The sequence below is a fragment of the Geospiza fortis genome, unplaced genomic scaffold (genome assembly GCF_000277835.1).
Source record: "Geospiza fortis unplaced genomic scaffold, GeoFor_1.0 scaffold138, whole genome shotgun sequence".
In the NCBI taxonomy this organism is placed as follows: Eukaryota; Metazoa; Chordata; class Aves; order Passeriformes; family Thraupidae; genus Geospiza; species Geospiza fortis.
Genome location: NW_005054307.1, coordinates 5821644 through 5839777, shown reverse-complemented (window position 1 = coordinate 5839777; position 18134 = coordinate 5821644). Strand labels below are relative to the sequence as shown.

At 44.8% G+C, this 18134-nt stretch overlaps 1 protein-coding gene across 1 annotated transcript; it reads left to right on the top strand.

The window, feature by feature from the left end:
* The first annotated feature begins 866 nt into the window (after positions 1 to 866).
* On the top strand, positions 867 to 9864 carry ASB4 (ankyrin repeat and SOCS box containing 4). The gene is made up of 5 exons (XM_005418568.1): positions 867 to 1147; positions 4507 to 4806; positions 6911 to 7401; positions 8957 to 9070; positions 9676 to 9864. The coding sequence occupies exons 1-5, from the start codon at positions 934 to 936 to the stop codon at positions 9862 to 9864; spliced, it is 1308 nt and encodes a 435-aa protein (XP_005418625.1). The 5' UTR covers positions 867 to 933.
* The last annotated feature ends 8270 nt before the right edge of the window (positions 9865 to 18134 follow it).

Genomic DNA, 18134 nt, shown 5'->3' with positions numbered 1-18134 from the left:
GTGGTCTCATCCAGCAGCCCAAGTGGGTGCAGGTGTGAGCCACTTCTAAGTGATGCATGGCAGCAGCACATGATGGCTACATGTGGGTCCTCATCCTCCAACAGCTGTCAGGACAGGGATGGGGCTGGCAAAGACTGCAGCAAAAAGCAGGGAAGGGGCAGTGTTTAGTGGGTGATGGGCTTGTGAGAGGGAAGTTCTGAATTTAGATGAAGGGCGAGCAGGGGAAGGAGAAGAGCCTATGGACCCAAGCAGTCTCCTGTGCTTGCAGCTGAGTTAATTCACACACAAACCCCTGCAGTGTATGAGATCCCCCACCCCATAATGTGCCTGTACAGCCCTGCAGCCCCCTTGTCCCAGCATTTCTCCTTCCAAGGAGCACTGCTTGTTGCCCCTGAGCTCAGCACCGGCAAGCAGAATGCTGTCCTGGAGAAGAGTGGGTTACCTCCCACATGAAGAGTGCCCTGGAGATTTTTTAGGGTTTTTTTCCTGAATTGCACTAGTTAAAAGGCACCTGTGGGCAGAGCATCTCATCCCATTGCAGCCAATAAGTCAGCCATGGCCAGTCTGAAAGGAAGTGTGGGCGCTTCTCCAGCAGAGAAACAGCACCCAAGACTAGTTCTTTTAATATAAGTGTATGGGCAGCACCAGAAGGTAATCAGTGGTTAATGAAGCTTAATGTGTATGAAGCCCATGGAGGTAACTCTTAATTTGTTTTAATTGCTGGTGTGTCTGTCCTCGCTTTCATCAAAAGAGCGTGATGATATCCAAGAGTGGCATTTCGATGCCCGAAATGCTCCTCATATAAATAGAACAAGCAGATCAGCATGACTGAGTGATAAAATTACCTTCTGGTCTTCAGAAACTCCAGCATGCAACTGTGCTCTAGGCACCTCGGTGTGCCCCTCTTCAGAGCACAAACAGACCCGTTTGGAAATGGATTTGGAGGAGACATACAAAGAGGGAGAGACCACAGAGGGGAAAATGACTCGAGCTGCAGCTGCAAAGTTGGTGAAAAAAGCTTTTCTTGAAGCCCTGAAGTCCAATGACTTCGAAACACTGGAAGAGCTCTTGAGCCAAAAGAAAATAGACGTGGACACAGTGTTTGAAGTGGAAGATGAAAACCTGATTCTGGCATCCTACAAACAAGGTAAATGCGGCAGCATTCCGCAGACAGGAAGCAGAGGGGTTTGAGTGATTTTCAAGGAACTGTGGCCTTTTATCTCTTCTGAAGCTGCAGCACAAGCTGATCCACAGGCAGGACTGTCTCAGCAGGCTCACATGGTCAGGACCACTGCAGTAGGGGAGCTTATCAGCTGTGTGGGCTTGGAGAGGGGCGGCCCAGAGCCCAAGCTGAGCCTCCGTGCTGCAGCTGCAGGAGACTCCAGGAACAGGGGTGCTTTGCCATTTCCTCTCAGAGAACTCAGGTGCAAAGCCCTGAATGGACACTGCAGGTGTATAAGGGGGGTGTATGCATTTCTTGCATTAACCCATTCATATGTACAGACTATTTAGAAACATAAAATATCCCCTGTCTTCCATTTCCAATGGGAGTAAAGTAGATTCTCCCTAGCTGAGGGGAACTAAGGAAATCCTGTGGATCTTGGATGTTGCTGGATGGGAGAAGGTTTATTTTTACAAATGACAGAAAGTGAGGATATGGTAGTTTATCAAAACAGAAAAAATAATCTGGAAAAAACAACTAGAACAATCAACACAACATCTGTTCTGGAGTGTAGAAAACCCAAACCATTTCCCAGCCAGACACTGAAAGAGCTTCCAAAACCTTACAACTTAAAGTAATAAACCAAGTCTGCTGTTTGCTAAAATCAACATACTTCACGGCCTACTTGCTAACAGACACTTCTTGTGTATTTAGAAAGCAGTAATGGTCAGTCTCTGCCAGAAGTTAATCATATGTGGAGATAAACAGCCCCAGTAGCAGCTGCAGCAGAAGAGCAAATGCACTTTCTCTTCTGTGGCAAAAAGAAGGAACTATCTCATCTCTTCTCTTTTTCTCTGTTTACCCCTTATTTAATGATTGCTTGCTGCTCTTTTGATTTCTTAAGGGCAAGGATGGTGCAGTCATGATGTACTTCCCTTAGGAACAGCGTATGGACCAAGCCACACTGTGCTGAATTTATCTTAAAATAGATCTTCTTCTGTCCTCAGTAGGCTAAAATGCAATCTGGCTGTGGTTTGAGACTACAGGATTAATGAATAGATTTTTAATCACAGATCATTTGACTGCAGTCAGTAACTGGTCTCTTTCGAAGAATTCTCTTTGTTTTCCAAAAAGTAGAGAGAGAGGAAAATGCACCCTTATGGCCTAAATCACAGTATTGTATTCACTTTGCCTGAAAGGCAGGAAGCACTTATATCAACTCTTATGTAAATTTTACTTTTGTTCTGAATGATAGATAACTGTGATATGAAAGGGGGATTTCCTCAAGGATGAAGAGGGGAGAAAAAATCACCACTCCACCATTCTGACAGTCTGATCTTTGCCATAGCCCTTAGTGATGAAGTGGAAAAGAGATGTCATGGATGACAGAGTGACTTTTTTCCTCTCTTCCAAAGAGGCTGAGAGCTTTCAAAGATGCTGATCTTGCTTGCAGCATGGCTTCCTTCTGTTACTAGCCAAAGAAACAGGGAAGCTGAATGAGGCCTCCCATGGAGCCCACATCTGCTTCCTGCTCAGTGTCTGTCCCTGTCCCTCTGAGCTCAGAGATCTCGGCAGGTTTGGGCAGAGGACATGGGAGATGCTCCCTGGGGATGTCTGAGCACAACTCACCTGCAAGCAGCACAGGCCACAGAAATATATTGTGTACTCAGGCAGGAAAATTGTGGCTATAAAAAGTGATAACTTGGCTTTTAAGTATCACTTTCCTGCTGTTAATGTACAATTTATGGCTTGTATCTGGCCATAAATGGGAGGCCCAGCCCTATGTGGGATAAGCCTGAAGTGTATCACAGATCACCAGTAACAAGGGGGAGCACTGCATGTGCAGCTGGATGGGGAGGGGATTTAAGAATCTTGCTCTGTTATATGCAGAGACTTTGGGATATAGCCCACCTTCCCTGTGCCTGGTTTGAGGGGATATGAAGAGGAGAATGCCAGTGTAACCTGCACTGTCAGCAGGCTGAGTGTCCTCAGAGGAGGCTGTCACCCTGCTCGGGCACCCCAGGGCCTCAGGGCTGCTGCTCTTGCCTTTTACACTGTGGGTTCCTTCAGGACTGGGTTTGGCAGTCCCAAAAATTTGGTCCTAGAGCAGATGACATGGTCTGCAGTTTCTTGCCCCTCTCTGAAAATATACTTTTAACTTATCCAGGAGGGAAGAAAAATTTTAATCCATTTCTCATTGCCACCAGCAATTTGTTTCCTTCCTGCTTGTACCTCATGAATACTGTAAAAACTGTATATATATGACATTAGTGTTGAGAAATTGCATAAAACCAGAGACTAAAATAGAAGATTTGAATTAATTTGACCTCACTTTACATCTCTAATATTTTTTCTGTGTTTTTTACATGACAACATATTTCAGCCAGGCAGTTGTCCAAGAAGAAATAGATAAATCAAACCCAGAGAATTTTATAGTCACATTCTAGCTAAGATGCAGGCATTGTATATACATATAAAAAATAGACTTCTCTTGCCCTTCTGCACATTATTATGATGCTTTACTTTTCTTAAACAAGTGATTATAATAATCACTTCTTCGACTGTATCTGTGCACTCATTAAGCACATAGTCCTAATTTGGGTACAAGTATTTATGTGTTGTTTGGCCTTACACCTGTTTGTAAATAATAAAAAAAAACACTGCGAAATTTTCTGAGAAAAATACAAACATTTTGCAGCCAAATTTCACACTAAAGTATCACTGCTTCTATTTGGCTCTTCAGCCTAATTTACATCAGCATCCAATCTCCTCACTTTGTGCTCCTCAGGGCAGTAGTTGGGGTATATTGCCAGGGGTCATCTATGTGCAGTGCATCCCTGGAGGTCTGAATCCAGATGCTGACATGCAAGATCCTGCCATCTCCCACACAGAAACAGTAGGATGAGCTGTCTGCTGAGTCACTGGCCTAAGTAAATGCTGTCATCTTATTCCATTGCCACCTTTGTTCAGCTATTGCCAGGCTGGAGATCCCACTGCCCCCATTGTTTTTTAGCTGTTGGTGTTTCAAACCCTGTAAGCATTTTTTTGTTGTTGTTGTTGTTTTGTTTAATCTATACCAGTCACCAAAAAAGTCTAATAGCTTCTTTCAGAGTTCATCTACCCAGGAATTATCTCTCCAAAAGGCAGGTTATTCAGCACACAGTAACAGTGCTTAATGAAAATGAAATTACGCTTGAGAGAACTTTGTGTGTACTAGGCTGGTGAAATTACAGTAAATTACATTTAAACTCCAACCCTTTCTTCCCCTTCAATTATTCTCAGTATGTGGATAGTCCTAAGAAAAGTCTTTGCCAAGGCTGGTAACACATTCTCACCTTGTACAGGGTACTGGCTTCCCAGCTACAAATTAAAAATATCCTGGGCAACTGGACTTCATATAGCTGTCATGTATGGCCATCTGGAGAGTCTTTTGGTCCTCCTCAATCACAAAGCTACAATCAACTGCCGGCCCAATGGAAAAGCTGCCATCCACATAGCCTGTGAGATGGCAAATGTTGAGTGTCTCAAGATCCTCTGCAACCACGGGGCGAAGCTGAACTGCTTTTCAATGAGTGGCCAGGCGCCCTTGCACTTCTGTACCACACGAACCTCCATGCCTTGTGCCCAGCAGCTGCTCTGGAGAGGTAAGGGAAAGCTCTGGAGCACCTCTCATGGCGTGGGCAAAGGGGTGAGCATGGTCTGGGCTTACTCTTAGGAGGCAATTTCTCAGAAGGGATGTGTATTTATCCCTCCTATCCACAAGTGTCTCATGTCTTCATCTCAGGCTCCTTGTCCTCATCTCTTTGATCAGAGGAAGTTTCTCCTATTCTGTTTCCTCACCTCATCCATCTTTCCCTTTCCCTGGCCACTGGTCCTTACTCCAAGATTGTTTCCCATTTCAGTGTCTCCAGTCCACTGCCCAGTCAGTCCATCAGCAGCAGAGCTCCTCTGAATCAGGGAGTTTCTATATCTCTTGGGATTCTTTTCCATCTTTTTCATCTAGGTTTACTTTTGAGCGCCTTTCATGTGAAAGGGCACCCTTCATCTTTCTTTTTCAAATTTCCTAGACCTGAGTAAAATTTTTCAAACTGCTTGTTTTTTGAGATCTGGCCTTGAAAAATTGGATGTAGTTTTTCGTACCATCTTTTCATTTGTCATGAATGCAGCCAAACTCATGCCTGGAGGGAAAAAAAGGCATTATATAAGATTTTTTTTTTTCCCAAAGTAAGGTACATTATGTTTCTGGTCATCTGCAACAAATGAGGCTATGAATAGATGTAATTCTTCCATAAATATATTTGTCACACACTATTTCCTGAACAGAAGGGTACTGACACAGGACACAGTAAAAGAAACACAGTTCAAGTCCTTAGTTACGGAGAGACTCCCCTGTTTATCACACTGTGCCGTGGCAATACAAATGATTTTGGGTTGATTTTGTTACATGTGTTGTTATTGAAAGCTTTTCCTGAGACGCAGAGCCCAAGTGCAAAGTCCATGCTCTGTGGGCAAGGCAATCTGCAGTCATAAATGAATAACAACATTGCTTTTCTTCTTCTGGAAAGATACATATTATTTTGTTTGGTAGAAAGGAAAATAAATGCTGCCAGTTGTATCCTGCCCAAAGCAAACAGTCCTGACAGCAGGAGTTGAATTTGCTTGCATAGAAAAGCTTAAAAGTCAAATGTACTCTTATGAAACACAGCAGAGAATGAATGCAAGTGAAAGGATGTATTCTGCAGGCTTTCTCCACCCACCCATCAACAGCATAATAGTACTTTAAAAGCCACCCTTCCTCCCAAAGCACTCTTTAAGCTCTGATTTCTGTATGAGCTGAATGCTGAGACTCCAAATAGAATGGGATGGGTCCGGAGCAAGCCCTGTCAGGTGTGCACATTCACAGAGCAGCACCCCCCGAGAGCTGAGGCCAGGGTGCCAGCTAATATCCCTGCCCCAAAGTTTCCAAGATGCATCTTTCACCTGCCATCTCCACTCAGTGGTGTCCCTTGGGACCCATCCAGGTCATTGCAGTTCGTCCCCCTCCGGCTGGGGCGGCAGCGCAAGCAGCGCTGATCCCACGTTTGGTTACCACCTCCAAACCGGGATTGCCGATGCCGCCTCGGGGACATCGGACACGACTAACACTCAGCACGGCTTAACAGCATTAGCACGGGGGATTTCCAGCCCAGAGGCCGTGCCTGCCCCGCTCCCCTGCCCCTCGCTCCCGGCTCGCGCTCGGTCCCGCTCCGCAGCGCTTTGGGAACGGGACCCAAATCCCCCGCCGGGAACCCTGGCAATGGGTTCTTTAATATCATCCACGGATCTGTCGTAAAATGTCCTTTCATCCAGGCTGGCGTTAACGAGGTGCTGCAGGGAGTGTTTTCAGGGTACAGAGCAGAGCAGAGCTGTTCGGAGCAGGAGTAATGATCTCCTTCCTCCATCAGTTCTCAGTTTATAGGAAAAAGCATTTTACACAGAAATTTGGGCTTGCATGCTGCCCTGAAATAGTATATTCAGATAAGGTCTTGCTTGGGGCCAGCATAGAAGCTGGATCCAAGAACCTTAAGTTTCTAAGAGTTTCCCTGGAGACTGAACCAATGCAGGATTGATCCATGCTGTTTGCATTTACACGTCTTTCATACCAGTTGCCCACCCTGAGCTTTTCCTTGGGAAGAAGGGCCCATACAGAGAGATGACCAAACAAGTGTTTCATTGCCTTCATCTTCCCCCATCATCTTTCTCTGGCAGGAGCAAATGTGAACATAAGAACAAACAACAAAGACGAGGAGACTCCTCTGCACGTCGTTGCACGTTTGGGTGTCCCAGAGCTCGTGGCCTTTTATGTGGAGCAGGGAGCACAGGTGGATGCTCTCAATGCCTACATGGAGACTCCCCTGGCCTGTGCAGCCTACTGGGCCCTTCACTACAAGGATCAGATATACAGCCAGGACCACCACCTCATCTGTCGGATGCTCCTAGACTACAAAGCTGAAGTGAATGCTCGTGATGAGGATTTCAAATCCCCACTCCACAAAGCTGCCTGGAACTGTGATCACGTCCTGCTGCACATGCTGCTGGAGGCAGGAGCAGAAGCAAACATCATGGATGTCAATGGCTGTGCACCCCTACAGTATATCATAAAAGTGACATCTGTGCGGCCAGCTGCTCAGCCAGATATCTGCTACCAGCTGCTACTGAACCATGGAGCAGCTAGAATATACCCTCTGCAATTCCACAAGGTTAAGGATGTCTTCATACAGTAGGAGTTTGGAGAGGGGTGATGTCTTGAACAGGAATGGGATGAGACATCCAAACTATCTGGATTTGCTGCAGTCCTGTCAATCTGGGCCCAGAGTGCCCAAAACATTGTGAGATGCCCTACTGTAAGAGTGCTATCATTGAACTGAAGTGAAATTACAGTTGCCTGTACCAGAAACCAGACACAGATCTAATTTTTGCTCTTAAACAACCTGAAATGCCAAACTCTAAATGCTGGTTGAAGCCTAATTTTTCAGAGCAGATTCACTTTCTCATTTCAGAGAACCCACATCCCTTTGTCAAACCTGGCTTCACACAGGTTTCACAGAGTTCTATGAAATGTGTATTTCATGGTGTCCTCCAAAGATTAGAGATGAGACCACTTGATTCAGTTTGTCACATCTGACATCTAAAAATCTATTCAAATCTATTAAAGATTAAATGCATCTTAATAAAGCTTTGGATTATTCCCAGGAAATGTGAGAATTAAGGAGAAGTGCTGGGCCTCGGCTCATAGCTGATGACCAAAAAAGAGAAAAAAGTATTGCAGGATCCCTCCTGGAAAGTTTTTAAACACCTGCAAAGCCCAAGACACTGACAGAAGTACCTAAGAGTGTTGTTATATCAGACAACTAAGTAAGCTTGCTGAAGTCAGGATTTATTCTCTCTCATGCAGTACCCTAAGCAACAGTTTGCAGTTCTCTGACCGTATATGTAAAGTTTTAACAAGCCAAGCAACCAAAAGCCTTTGAATAAAATGCCAAAATTTTAATTGTGTCCTCTTGAGCCCAGGATGAGCAGGCTTTGCCTGTAGCAGAACAACACAGTCTCCTTGAGGGTGTTTGAGAGCAGGGTCTGAAGTCTCTTCTTCCTGCATCCTATTGCATGAAGTGGGTCTCTCTTCCAAACTATCATTTGCCCATCTGTAAAAATGTAGGATATTTATTTGTGTAGGATATTATTTATGTAGGACAAAATTGGGTGAATGCAATGTTATTCTCTGCATATGAGTGACAATAGACTGGTTTTTTTTTCCGGTTGAGCTAAAATTACTGGGCAGAACAGTTGTGTCAGGGTCCTTGTGTGGCTTGAAAGCCTTACTTCTGAACTGTCTCTTCTTCTGGTCATATTTTAAATTTTTCCTAACAATGCATTTTTGATTCATATAATGAGAATTTTTTTCTATTCCTGAGCTGCATGTGCTGAAGCAAGAATTTCTGTGCATGGCTTTGCCTGGTGTTGAGTCACTCAAGCCAGCTATGAACAAGCTATCTCTAGATTTGGGTGATAAAGCCCACCCCATCTAGACTGCTGCGGAGATCTAAGCCAGCATTTCTCTATGAGGGATGAGCCTGGGTCTTCTTGCTGTGCTTACCAGAGTTATGTGGAGGGGCCTTGTGTCTTTTGCATCTCCAGCCTGATCCTCTCACAGTTGTTTGTCTGTGTCTGTCCCAGTTTGCTGCTGCGTGGTGCTGAGCACCCAGGCCAGCCCTGGCTTCCTGGTGCTACTCACGTTCTCCTGCATCCTGCCTGCAGGTGCTGCAAGCCTGTCATTCCCACCCCAGAGCTGTGGAGGTAGTGGTCAACTCCTATGAACACATCAAATCAACATCTAAGTGGAAAGCAGCCATACCTGAGGATGTCTTGGAGGTAAGCTCTCAATGAGTTATAACTGAGTAAAATCTAGGCTTATTATTTGCATAACCCACACCAAACCATTAGAAAGAACACTTTTGAAAGAGAATGACATCTCAGAGGATGGGGACTTCCCCACTTACTATCTCTCATATGACAAAAGTATATCGCTCACTGAAAAAATACATATTTTTGATATTTTAATTGCAATGTTATCCTTTGGAGCACCCCCTGTCAATGGTACAGCAGGAGCTCAGCTGTCCCTGTACTCAGCTAGTGAAAAGATTCTGCCTGTGATTGGTGTTTCTTCAGATTTTTCAATATGTATATTTATATTTCTTTTAATTCAGCAAATATTTTTAAAGGGCTGTATTACATGGGTATGACTATGTACCTCTAGGTTTTGTTGCATGGGTCAGATTTCTGTGAGCAGGATGAGTTAGTTGCAAATGCAAGGGAGAATTTAAATGGAAAGTAAGAAATTAAAGAGGAAAATATGTGGTCAAAAGGCAAAACTGTGGGACAAATGACATGTTTTGACATAGTTGTCCCTTTAATTCAAAAATCCTTACTCCAAATATTCTGGTTGCCCTAACACAACCTTGTGGTTTATTTTACAGCGGCACCAGGATTTCTATGACTCTTTGTTCACTGTGTGCAGCAATTCCCCACGGTCTCTGATGCACCTGTGCAGGTGTGCTATTCGGGCAATACTGTCAGAAAGGTGCCATCGAGAAGTGCCCTTGCTCTCCATCCCTGTGTCCATGAAGAAGTACTTGCTGCTGGAACCAGAAGGAATCATCTACTGAGCCACCATGGAGCAGGCACTGGCATCTCCCTTCCCAGATCCATGAGCCTCTGTGGGGTGCCAGAGCTCCAGGCACAATCCCAACACAGCCCTGTGTGTGTGTGTCCATTGCTGGCCAGCCTGCAAACTGGGCTGGCATTTGCTGGCTCTCCTGGAGCTGTTCTCTTTCTCTACGTTGAGAAACCACAGCTTCAGGCTGCAGTTTGCACTGGGGAGGCAGAGCTGGAAAAGCCCCTGCTCCAAACACATCCAGGACACACACTGCCTTGTTCAGCCTAGCTTAAACAATGCTGCTGCTTCCTTCAGTGCTTATACCACTGCCTGCTAGATAGCATTAGATTAAATCTGAGCAACCTTTGGTATTGTTTCACTATGACTTTCTTCAGCTGTCACTTTGGGAGTAAAAGAAAGGATACTGTCAAAAAATAAGTCACAGAAATGCCTTCCCAGAATGAAATAGGCAAACAGCTTTGGTTTGTGACCACAGACAGGCCTTCAGTAGTTTCTGTGTTTTCCTGTGCACTGACTCTCAATTCAATGTTAGTTCACTCTTCACTACCTGTCTGATTCTTATTAAGCTTTGTCATAATGATACTTTTTAATTGCAAGAATTATTTTCCTTTATCAACCACAGTAAGTAAACAAGATAGAAACATGCAGCCCTGAAATTTTTGTACGTTGGTGCTGGGTAGCTTTGAGCACATACTGTCTCTGTTTGTGTTCTCACTGGGACCAATGATAAATTCATATCCCGGTGTCAAGAAAGGCAGGTAAAAAAAGCTTTCCCCCAAAATCTGCAGAGCTGTACTTGTACCCATCCCTAATATCTCTCAGAATGATGTTGGATGTGATCTGGGAAGCATAACACTCTTCTCTTCTTTGACTATAAAATGAACTAGCCTCCTAGCATGTACTATTCACCTCATTTTTGGCAGCTGGGTGCAGGTGAGAGGAATCCCACATTAACCAAAAGGTATTTCCAAGACAAGATGTGTTGCCTGTGCTGTTAGAGACCTGCCAGGCCCCCTGAAATTTGCAGTTCCTGTGCTTTTGGTCCTGCTAGCACTGGTTTCCTTTACTTGACCAAGCTACTTTCTCCAGACCAGGAGGACAAAATGCAGAGCAGTGGCAGTTCACACAGCAAGTATCCCACAGCAAGCACAAGTGTGTGATCTGACCTACAGGTAAACCCTAATTTTCTTCCCTTTTTTAGTTTGATGCAACCCATTTGGGCTGTTCCACTTTTTTTTTAGATTCTGACCATTCTGGGCTCTCTGAAAAGAGAGGTAAGCCAGGCCCACCACTGGGAGCCAGTAACTCCTGACTTCTCATTGCATGTCTGGCTGTGAAGCTGTCTGTCCCAGTCATTTTTGTTATCTCTTTGCAAGACAGCCCACAGCACACGAGACTCTTCCCAGACAAACCAGAGCAGCCAAGCTGTTCAAGTGTCTCTGTGTCTCACACAGTGGCAACAACAGCATTTGAAGAAACCTGCAGATTGTTTAGTGTTACAAATCACTTCCCTTCCCTCTCAGTTTTCATCAATTAAAGCTTGTACACTGTGTACAAGAATGCAGTTCATGGGTCTGTTTATGTTTAACCAGACAGCAGTGAGGATTGCTATTTAACAGTTTCCCATTCCAACAAGGAATTTCAAAGTGAACACAGACCATGAGTAAATGTTTCTTTATGTGAATGAAATTGTAGTATAGGTCCCTGTAATTCACTAAGCCAATGAGAGATTTCCATATAGCTGCAGAGATGTCTCTATCAGAGATACTACAGTAATTTACTGGGGAGAATAATCAGCATCTGAGACAGGTTTTCTATAGAAAAATCAGCTTGAGACATGTCCTGGACAATGGGATCCACTGGATTCTGCACTGCAGAAAAAGAGTGAATTTGGAAAGATGAAAAAGCATAGGTTATCTAAACCCACTGCATGTCTGGGTGATGCATCTTTAAGTCAGGCATGAGGAAGAAGATTTGCCAGCTGGTCAAGTCAAGACATATTTGTTGCTTTCTGACAATAGGGCAAGCTGGGCAGTCCAGAAGAGACAGATGGAGGTAGCTGATATTATTGGAAACACATCCCCAAACTGGCTCCTTCTGAAATTCTGCATCTGGCAAAGGGAGGTTTAAGGCAGAACAATAGCAGTGTTTTCTGACCTGTCGTAGCCAGGACTCTCTTGCTGAGAGAGAAGAATAAAGGCTGTCACCACTGCTCCTAAATTCCCTCTGATCCTCTCCCTCTGCAGTGAACACACTTAATTTTTATTCTGTGGGCACCCAGGCTCACTTCCGAGCTTTGTACCAAGCAGGTGCCAGATTATAGCCATTGTGGTATCTGACAGGGAGCACAGTGGGATCAGCCTGATTATAGTCATAGGAGTTTGCAAGCTGTTAAAAACACTAGAGAACATCATTATCACAGAAAAAAAGACCTGATTGATGCACTTTAATTGCTTTTGTTGTTGAAGTTAGAGAGACCAAGAGTAAGCAAACCTTAGTATTTGTAGTATTAGCACTTTTTCCCTCTATTACTGTACTCTATTCCCAGACACTGGATGGAGTTGATCATATGAGGCGTGGGAGTACCTGAAAATAATATCATCACTTATTGAATTCATGGGATGCACAAAGGAGGCACAGAGGAAGGATCTCTTTTCTGTGGTCACCAGTGACAGGACCCAAGGAAATGGCCTGAAGTGTCAGGGAGATTTAAGCTAGATATTAGAAAATGTTCTTGCCCCAGAGGGTGTTTGGGCACTGGAGCAGGCTCCCCAGGGAAGTGGTCACAGCAGCAAGACTCACCGAGTTCAAGAAGTGTTTGGACAATGCCCTCAGGCTCTTGTTGTGGCTCTTGGAAATGGCTCAGTGAAGGGACAGGAGTTGGACTCAATGATCCTTGTGGGTCCCTTCCAACTCAGCAGATTCTGCAATTCTGTGATTTTGTGAGATTTCTTGAAATTTCATACCATCATATAATTCCTGATCGTGCTTTTGTATTTTCAAAGCCTCATCAGATTGGATGACTCCACCTGGAAGAGAGACCTCTACACCACAAGTTTGAGCACAGTCATGACCTAAAATGACAGAAAATTGTTTTCAGGGATGTTTGGTGTCCTCTGTGAAATAAATTCCTTTTTGCCTCTTGGCTTCTTAGTAGAGATGTAGACATGTTTGAAATATTTCCACTGCATTCCATGGCCCACTAGAATATTTAAAGCACAGATGGGTGCAAAGAATTAATCATCCTTTCCCATTCCCATTGGCAGCCCTTTCCCAGAGCTCCCTTAATGACTTCTCAAGGGACAACAGTGAGATTCTAGGTTTTTAAATTCTAGGTTTCATGTCTTCATGGTTTTGAGCAGTTCTATATAAAGAGATGTTCTTAAGCCACATGCATGGTGGACAAAAGAGGTTACCCATTCTATGACCATAGGGACACTCTGCATGTATTTGGGGACCCATGCAGCTATTCATGGAAATATGGGCATCCTCTTTGTAAAGTGCTCTTGCAATAATTTTGAACTTAACCCCTGATGTCTGCTGTGTCCAGCTTGACCCAAAACTCCAATAATTTATCCATGGAGAGTGTGTAGGTGAAACTGAAGTCTAACAGTGTTCAGGACTGTACTTCCCTGCAAAATCTTTATAAGTCTGTTCATACTTGGTCATCTTTTAGATACTAGGACAAGGAGTCTAAAAGAACCTGGATGGTTTATCTCTCCAGCATTGCTGTCTGTCCTGATGGCATTAGGCCTGTAAGTGTTTTCGCATCAATGACATTTTATTTATTCAAAATCACTACCACTAACCATCTTTAAAAGAAAAATTTCTCATCTTTCTGTTGGGCAATCTTACTGCCTACATATCAGTTTTGACAGAATCAAGTTAACTGCTGTGGTCATGAATTTATAGAAATTTCCCAGGCTGAGGAAGACTGACTATTTTTGTGAAATGTCAGGAATACAAATATTAGGCAGCAGGGGAAAAGGTCTGGTCTGCCATGAAAGGTGGCAGCTTTACTTTTAGCTGCAAGCACTGTTGGATCAATTAGGTGATCACAGGGGCTCAGCTCATTCATATTTAAGGAACGTCCTTTGAAAAACCACTAATGCTTCTGGCAGCAGATTTTGCTCATGGGACAAATACCTTTAAATTAAACATACAAGAGTTCAGTCTTTGAGATGAAAGGGAAGATTGAAACAGTCTGGGGTGGTCTGTGCTATTATATATCTTTATTAAACTCTCAGAGGACAAAGAGGCAAGGTTTTCAGCGCTGGAAGGTTTGCAGGGCTCTTGAAGGGCTGCTGGGTTTTTTTCCTGTAACACTTCAAGATACACATGGGTCAGACACAGCAATATTTCCATTTACTTTCAGGATATACCAGTAGAATTTCCCTGTAATCCCTAGGGTTTGCTTTTCTACTAAATGACAGCGCAGAACATACTGTTTGCAGAGATCCAAAGCCTAGATAGTGTCTGACATCTTAACCTGCCCAAGAGTTATATTAAAGCAGTGAAAAGATGCACCACAGTCTCTCTATGTAGAAAGGCAAGGACCTCTGGCACAGCATATGAGTGGGTCAAGAAAAAATTGCTGTATGCAGCAACTGTCAGATGAAATCTCTTGACTGCTCAGAAATTTGTTTCTGACTCTTTCTCCAAATACATCTTAAGCTTCATAGGACACAAAGTGTAGAAGTGACAGTGGACATCATGCATTCCAATGACCTGTTTGATTTTAATACACAGTTAACTTTTTTAACATGCAGCAGCTGTGTGTTGCCCTTCACCTTGCAGAGGTACCCCACAGAGTGCTGCTAAATTACAATTAAGGCATTTGAAATGAGAACAGTGGACACATGATGATTTTTATACCACTGGAAAACCATCCAGTTCTGCTCTTTCAAGCTGGGGCTGACTGGAGATGCTGGTATCAGCCTTCTGCCTAATGCCTGAGTCGACCATACTTTGTAACAGTGCAATCGATGTGGCTGCTCAGGCTGCTGGTACTGCAATCAGCACTGAATTATCTTATGTCAATAGTAACTGCCTCAGTATAGCCATGAGCTTGCTGGCTGTGTGTGGGAAGGAAGGGGGTTGAATCCAGACAGCTCTGGTCAAGGATAGGGATTTTTACTTATTCCTGGTCACTTTATAAAAATTGCTAGTTAGTTATGAAGTAAGGATAAATAAAAACTGCTAAGGTCTGAGGAAGAAAAGAGCAGGAATACTCACAGAATGTCTACTTTATAACATGCTATAAAAGAGGGGACAGAGTTGTGTGCCTTATTAATATATGGCCATTGGTTCATACAGTATGAAAACATAGGCATTGCTGAAGGGCAGTGCCTGAGCTGGCTACAAGCACACAGCATGCTGGAAAATGCAGGCAATGTGACATCACTGCAGTCAGGGCAAAGCCATTTCATGGCAAAAGGTAATGTAGCCATTTTAACATTCATGCAGAGTAAAGCTGGCCCAAAAGACCCAGTGGCAACAGAGTCCACTGAATTACACCTACCTCCCAATGGCTGAGCCAGCTCTCAGGTGAGTCTGTCCTGCTGTTTCCAAGTTCCCTGCTGGGGAAAGGTGCATGGCTGTCCTGAATTCAAGGGCATGCTGTCAGCCTGTATCCATGGTGAGCACACCTTGGAGTGGCAGCAGCAGCTCTGAACTATACCTTGCTGGAAATTCAGCCATCAGTTTGTCATATGGCTCCATTTATTCCACAGCCCTGTCCTTCCCTTCACCACAAATCCACAGAATTTCACTGATTTCTTCTCCTCCCCTCCCTGGCTATATAGCCTCTGGCACATGACCTAGGGCCTGAGTCCCACTGCAATTCTCTCACTATACCCTTTTCTAACAAGGGCAGCTGAGGCACTGCCCCTCTACACCCTCAATGATCCTTGTGGGTCCCCCATCTGTGGTTCTGCAGGTTTGTGCCATCCTCCACCACATCTGGATTTCCTACCCACAGCAACTTACTCATTTCTCAGTCTGCTGGAACAAAATCTTTTCTCAAATGCCCCTAATTCCTATGGTGGGTGGATGAAACCCAAATGTTGGATGGATTTTGTGGGGCAGGCTGTGGGCTTTGCCTTGCTGAGTTGAGCTGTTCTCACACATTTCACCTGCCAGCATAGTAGGAGGTTTCTACCCTGCAGTCAGATACATGGCAGAGACTCCTTATTCTGCTAGTTTTACATGAAACCAAATTCTGCAACCTCCAGTGATGTGGGAGGAAATACAAACCAGTGACCTTGGCTTCTAATGACACCAGGATGCTCTAAATGTCTGAAGTCCATCAGCAAAGCCTCTGTTCACAAAGCCATTTATCTCTGGCATCTTCTTTTTGCACCACAGGAGTAATGGCTGCACCCTTCCCTGGACCAGTCAGTTCAGCCTGGTGGATGGAAACAGGGAGGTAGATGTGGCAGGGAGCTGTGCAGAGAGGTAGGAGCACAGTCTATCCAAATGGTGTTGGGGGAAGAGCTGAGAAAGGGGAGAACTGGCATTAGAATTAGAACTGATATTGGAGATTTTCACACGGTGAATAGTGAGTGTCTCCATAAACCTGGCAGAGTTGCCATGCACATTTGGAGGTGAAGTTCAACAGCAAATGAGAAAAACAAAATAAGAAATCTAATGTTAAATGAGAGGATTAAACATTGTTTTCTTAACAACTTGAATCTGCATTTTGAGGGCTGTGAACTATGACTTGTGGTACGTGGAGCTGACAGTGTTATTATGAACACAAGATTCCCTTTGGTCACAATGTTCCTGCGCGCTCTTCCCCCTCGGGCACACCCAAAGGCCTGATCCTGGCACCAAGGACTCACAAGCCCCAGTGTGGGCTGCAGCCCCTCTGTGCAGAGCGGCTTTCCACTGCAGGAACTGCAAGGTCAAGGCAAACCCAAACATTTTCTCCTGCACTTCAGGGAGCTTTAACAATGGGCAAACTGTCACAGACATCTTTTATGAAAAATCCTTTCCTTAGGATTTTTCCTCCTGAGAAGCTGAGAGGCCTCAGGAACAAAATGTAAACAATGATTATCTGCTGCTGTGGAATGTAACAGATGGATCTGTGATTGGCTCATGTAGTTGTTTTTAATTAATGGCCAATCACAGTGAGCTGGCTCGGACAGGGAGTCCAAGCCACAAGCCTTTGTTATCATTCTTTCCTATTCTATTCTTAGCTAGCCTTCTGATGAAATACTTTCTTCTATTCTTTTAGTATAGTTTTAATATAATATATATCATAAAATAATAAATCAAGCCTTCTGAAACATGGAGTCAGATCCTTGTCTCTTCCCTCATCCTCGGACCCCTGCGAACACGGTCACAGGCAAACAGACACAGCCCCTTCCCAGGCAGACAGGTGGCATTAGCAAGGCTGGATGGAGGCACCCAAGAGACCCTGACACTGCAGGGAGCTGAATGCTGGAGGTCTCTGTATCCCAACTCTCTCTCCTGCTTGAATTTCCAGCTGATTGAAACTCCACTGAGCGCTTGACATGCTGTGCTACAGCTGCCATGGTCCCCTCTTGCAGGGCACCCCGCACAGACCTGTGTGCTTCAGAGTTGTACTTGAGCCGCGCCCTTGGTGTCCCTTTGAGCCTTTGACAGGGGGCGCATGCTGTCTGTGGAAGATCAAAGAGAAGGACTCCTTTTTCAGCGGACCAGGACACACTGTCTGCTGTTGCGTGGCCGTGCTGTGAGTGTGGAAGGGTTTGCTATCAGATGGCACAGAGTTCTGCCCAGCTGCTGGAACTCATTTGAGCGCAGGCAGAGCTGCCCTTTCCGACACAGAGCACTTTCAGGGGACCTGGGTGCATTGGTGAGATGGTGGGTAAGTGACTCTGGGCAGGCAGGAGCCAACTGCGGGTAACACCTGGAACAGACTTAAACGTGGGCTTGGACTTTGACACAGCTCCTTCCAGCAGCCTGGAAAGGCAGAGAGAGCAGGCATGACCGGTGTGGGCGGTTCTTGCTGACTCGACACAAACATGTTTTGAAGCTTCCAGCGCAGCCGGCAGGGAACACGGTGTGCCCGTGGGTTCCCTGGCCCTGGCTCAGGAGGCTGCCAGAACAGCAGCCAGAGGCACCATTGCTTCCAGTCCTGGCTGGAGCAGGCTATGCTGTATATATGCAGCCAGGGTTTGTCCTCATAAGAAAAAAAAAAAAAGAGAAAATAAAAGGATGAAAAGCTATAAGTGGAACAAAAGATCCAGCAGCTAGCAGCAGACAGCAGCCATG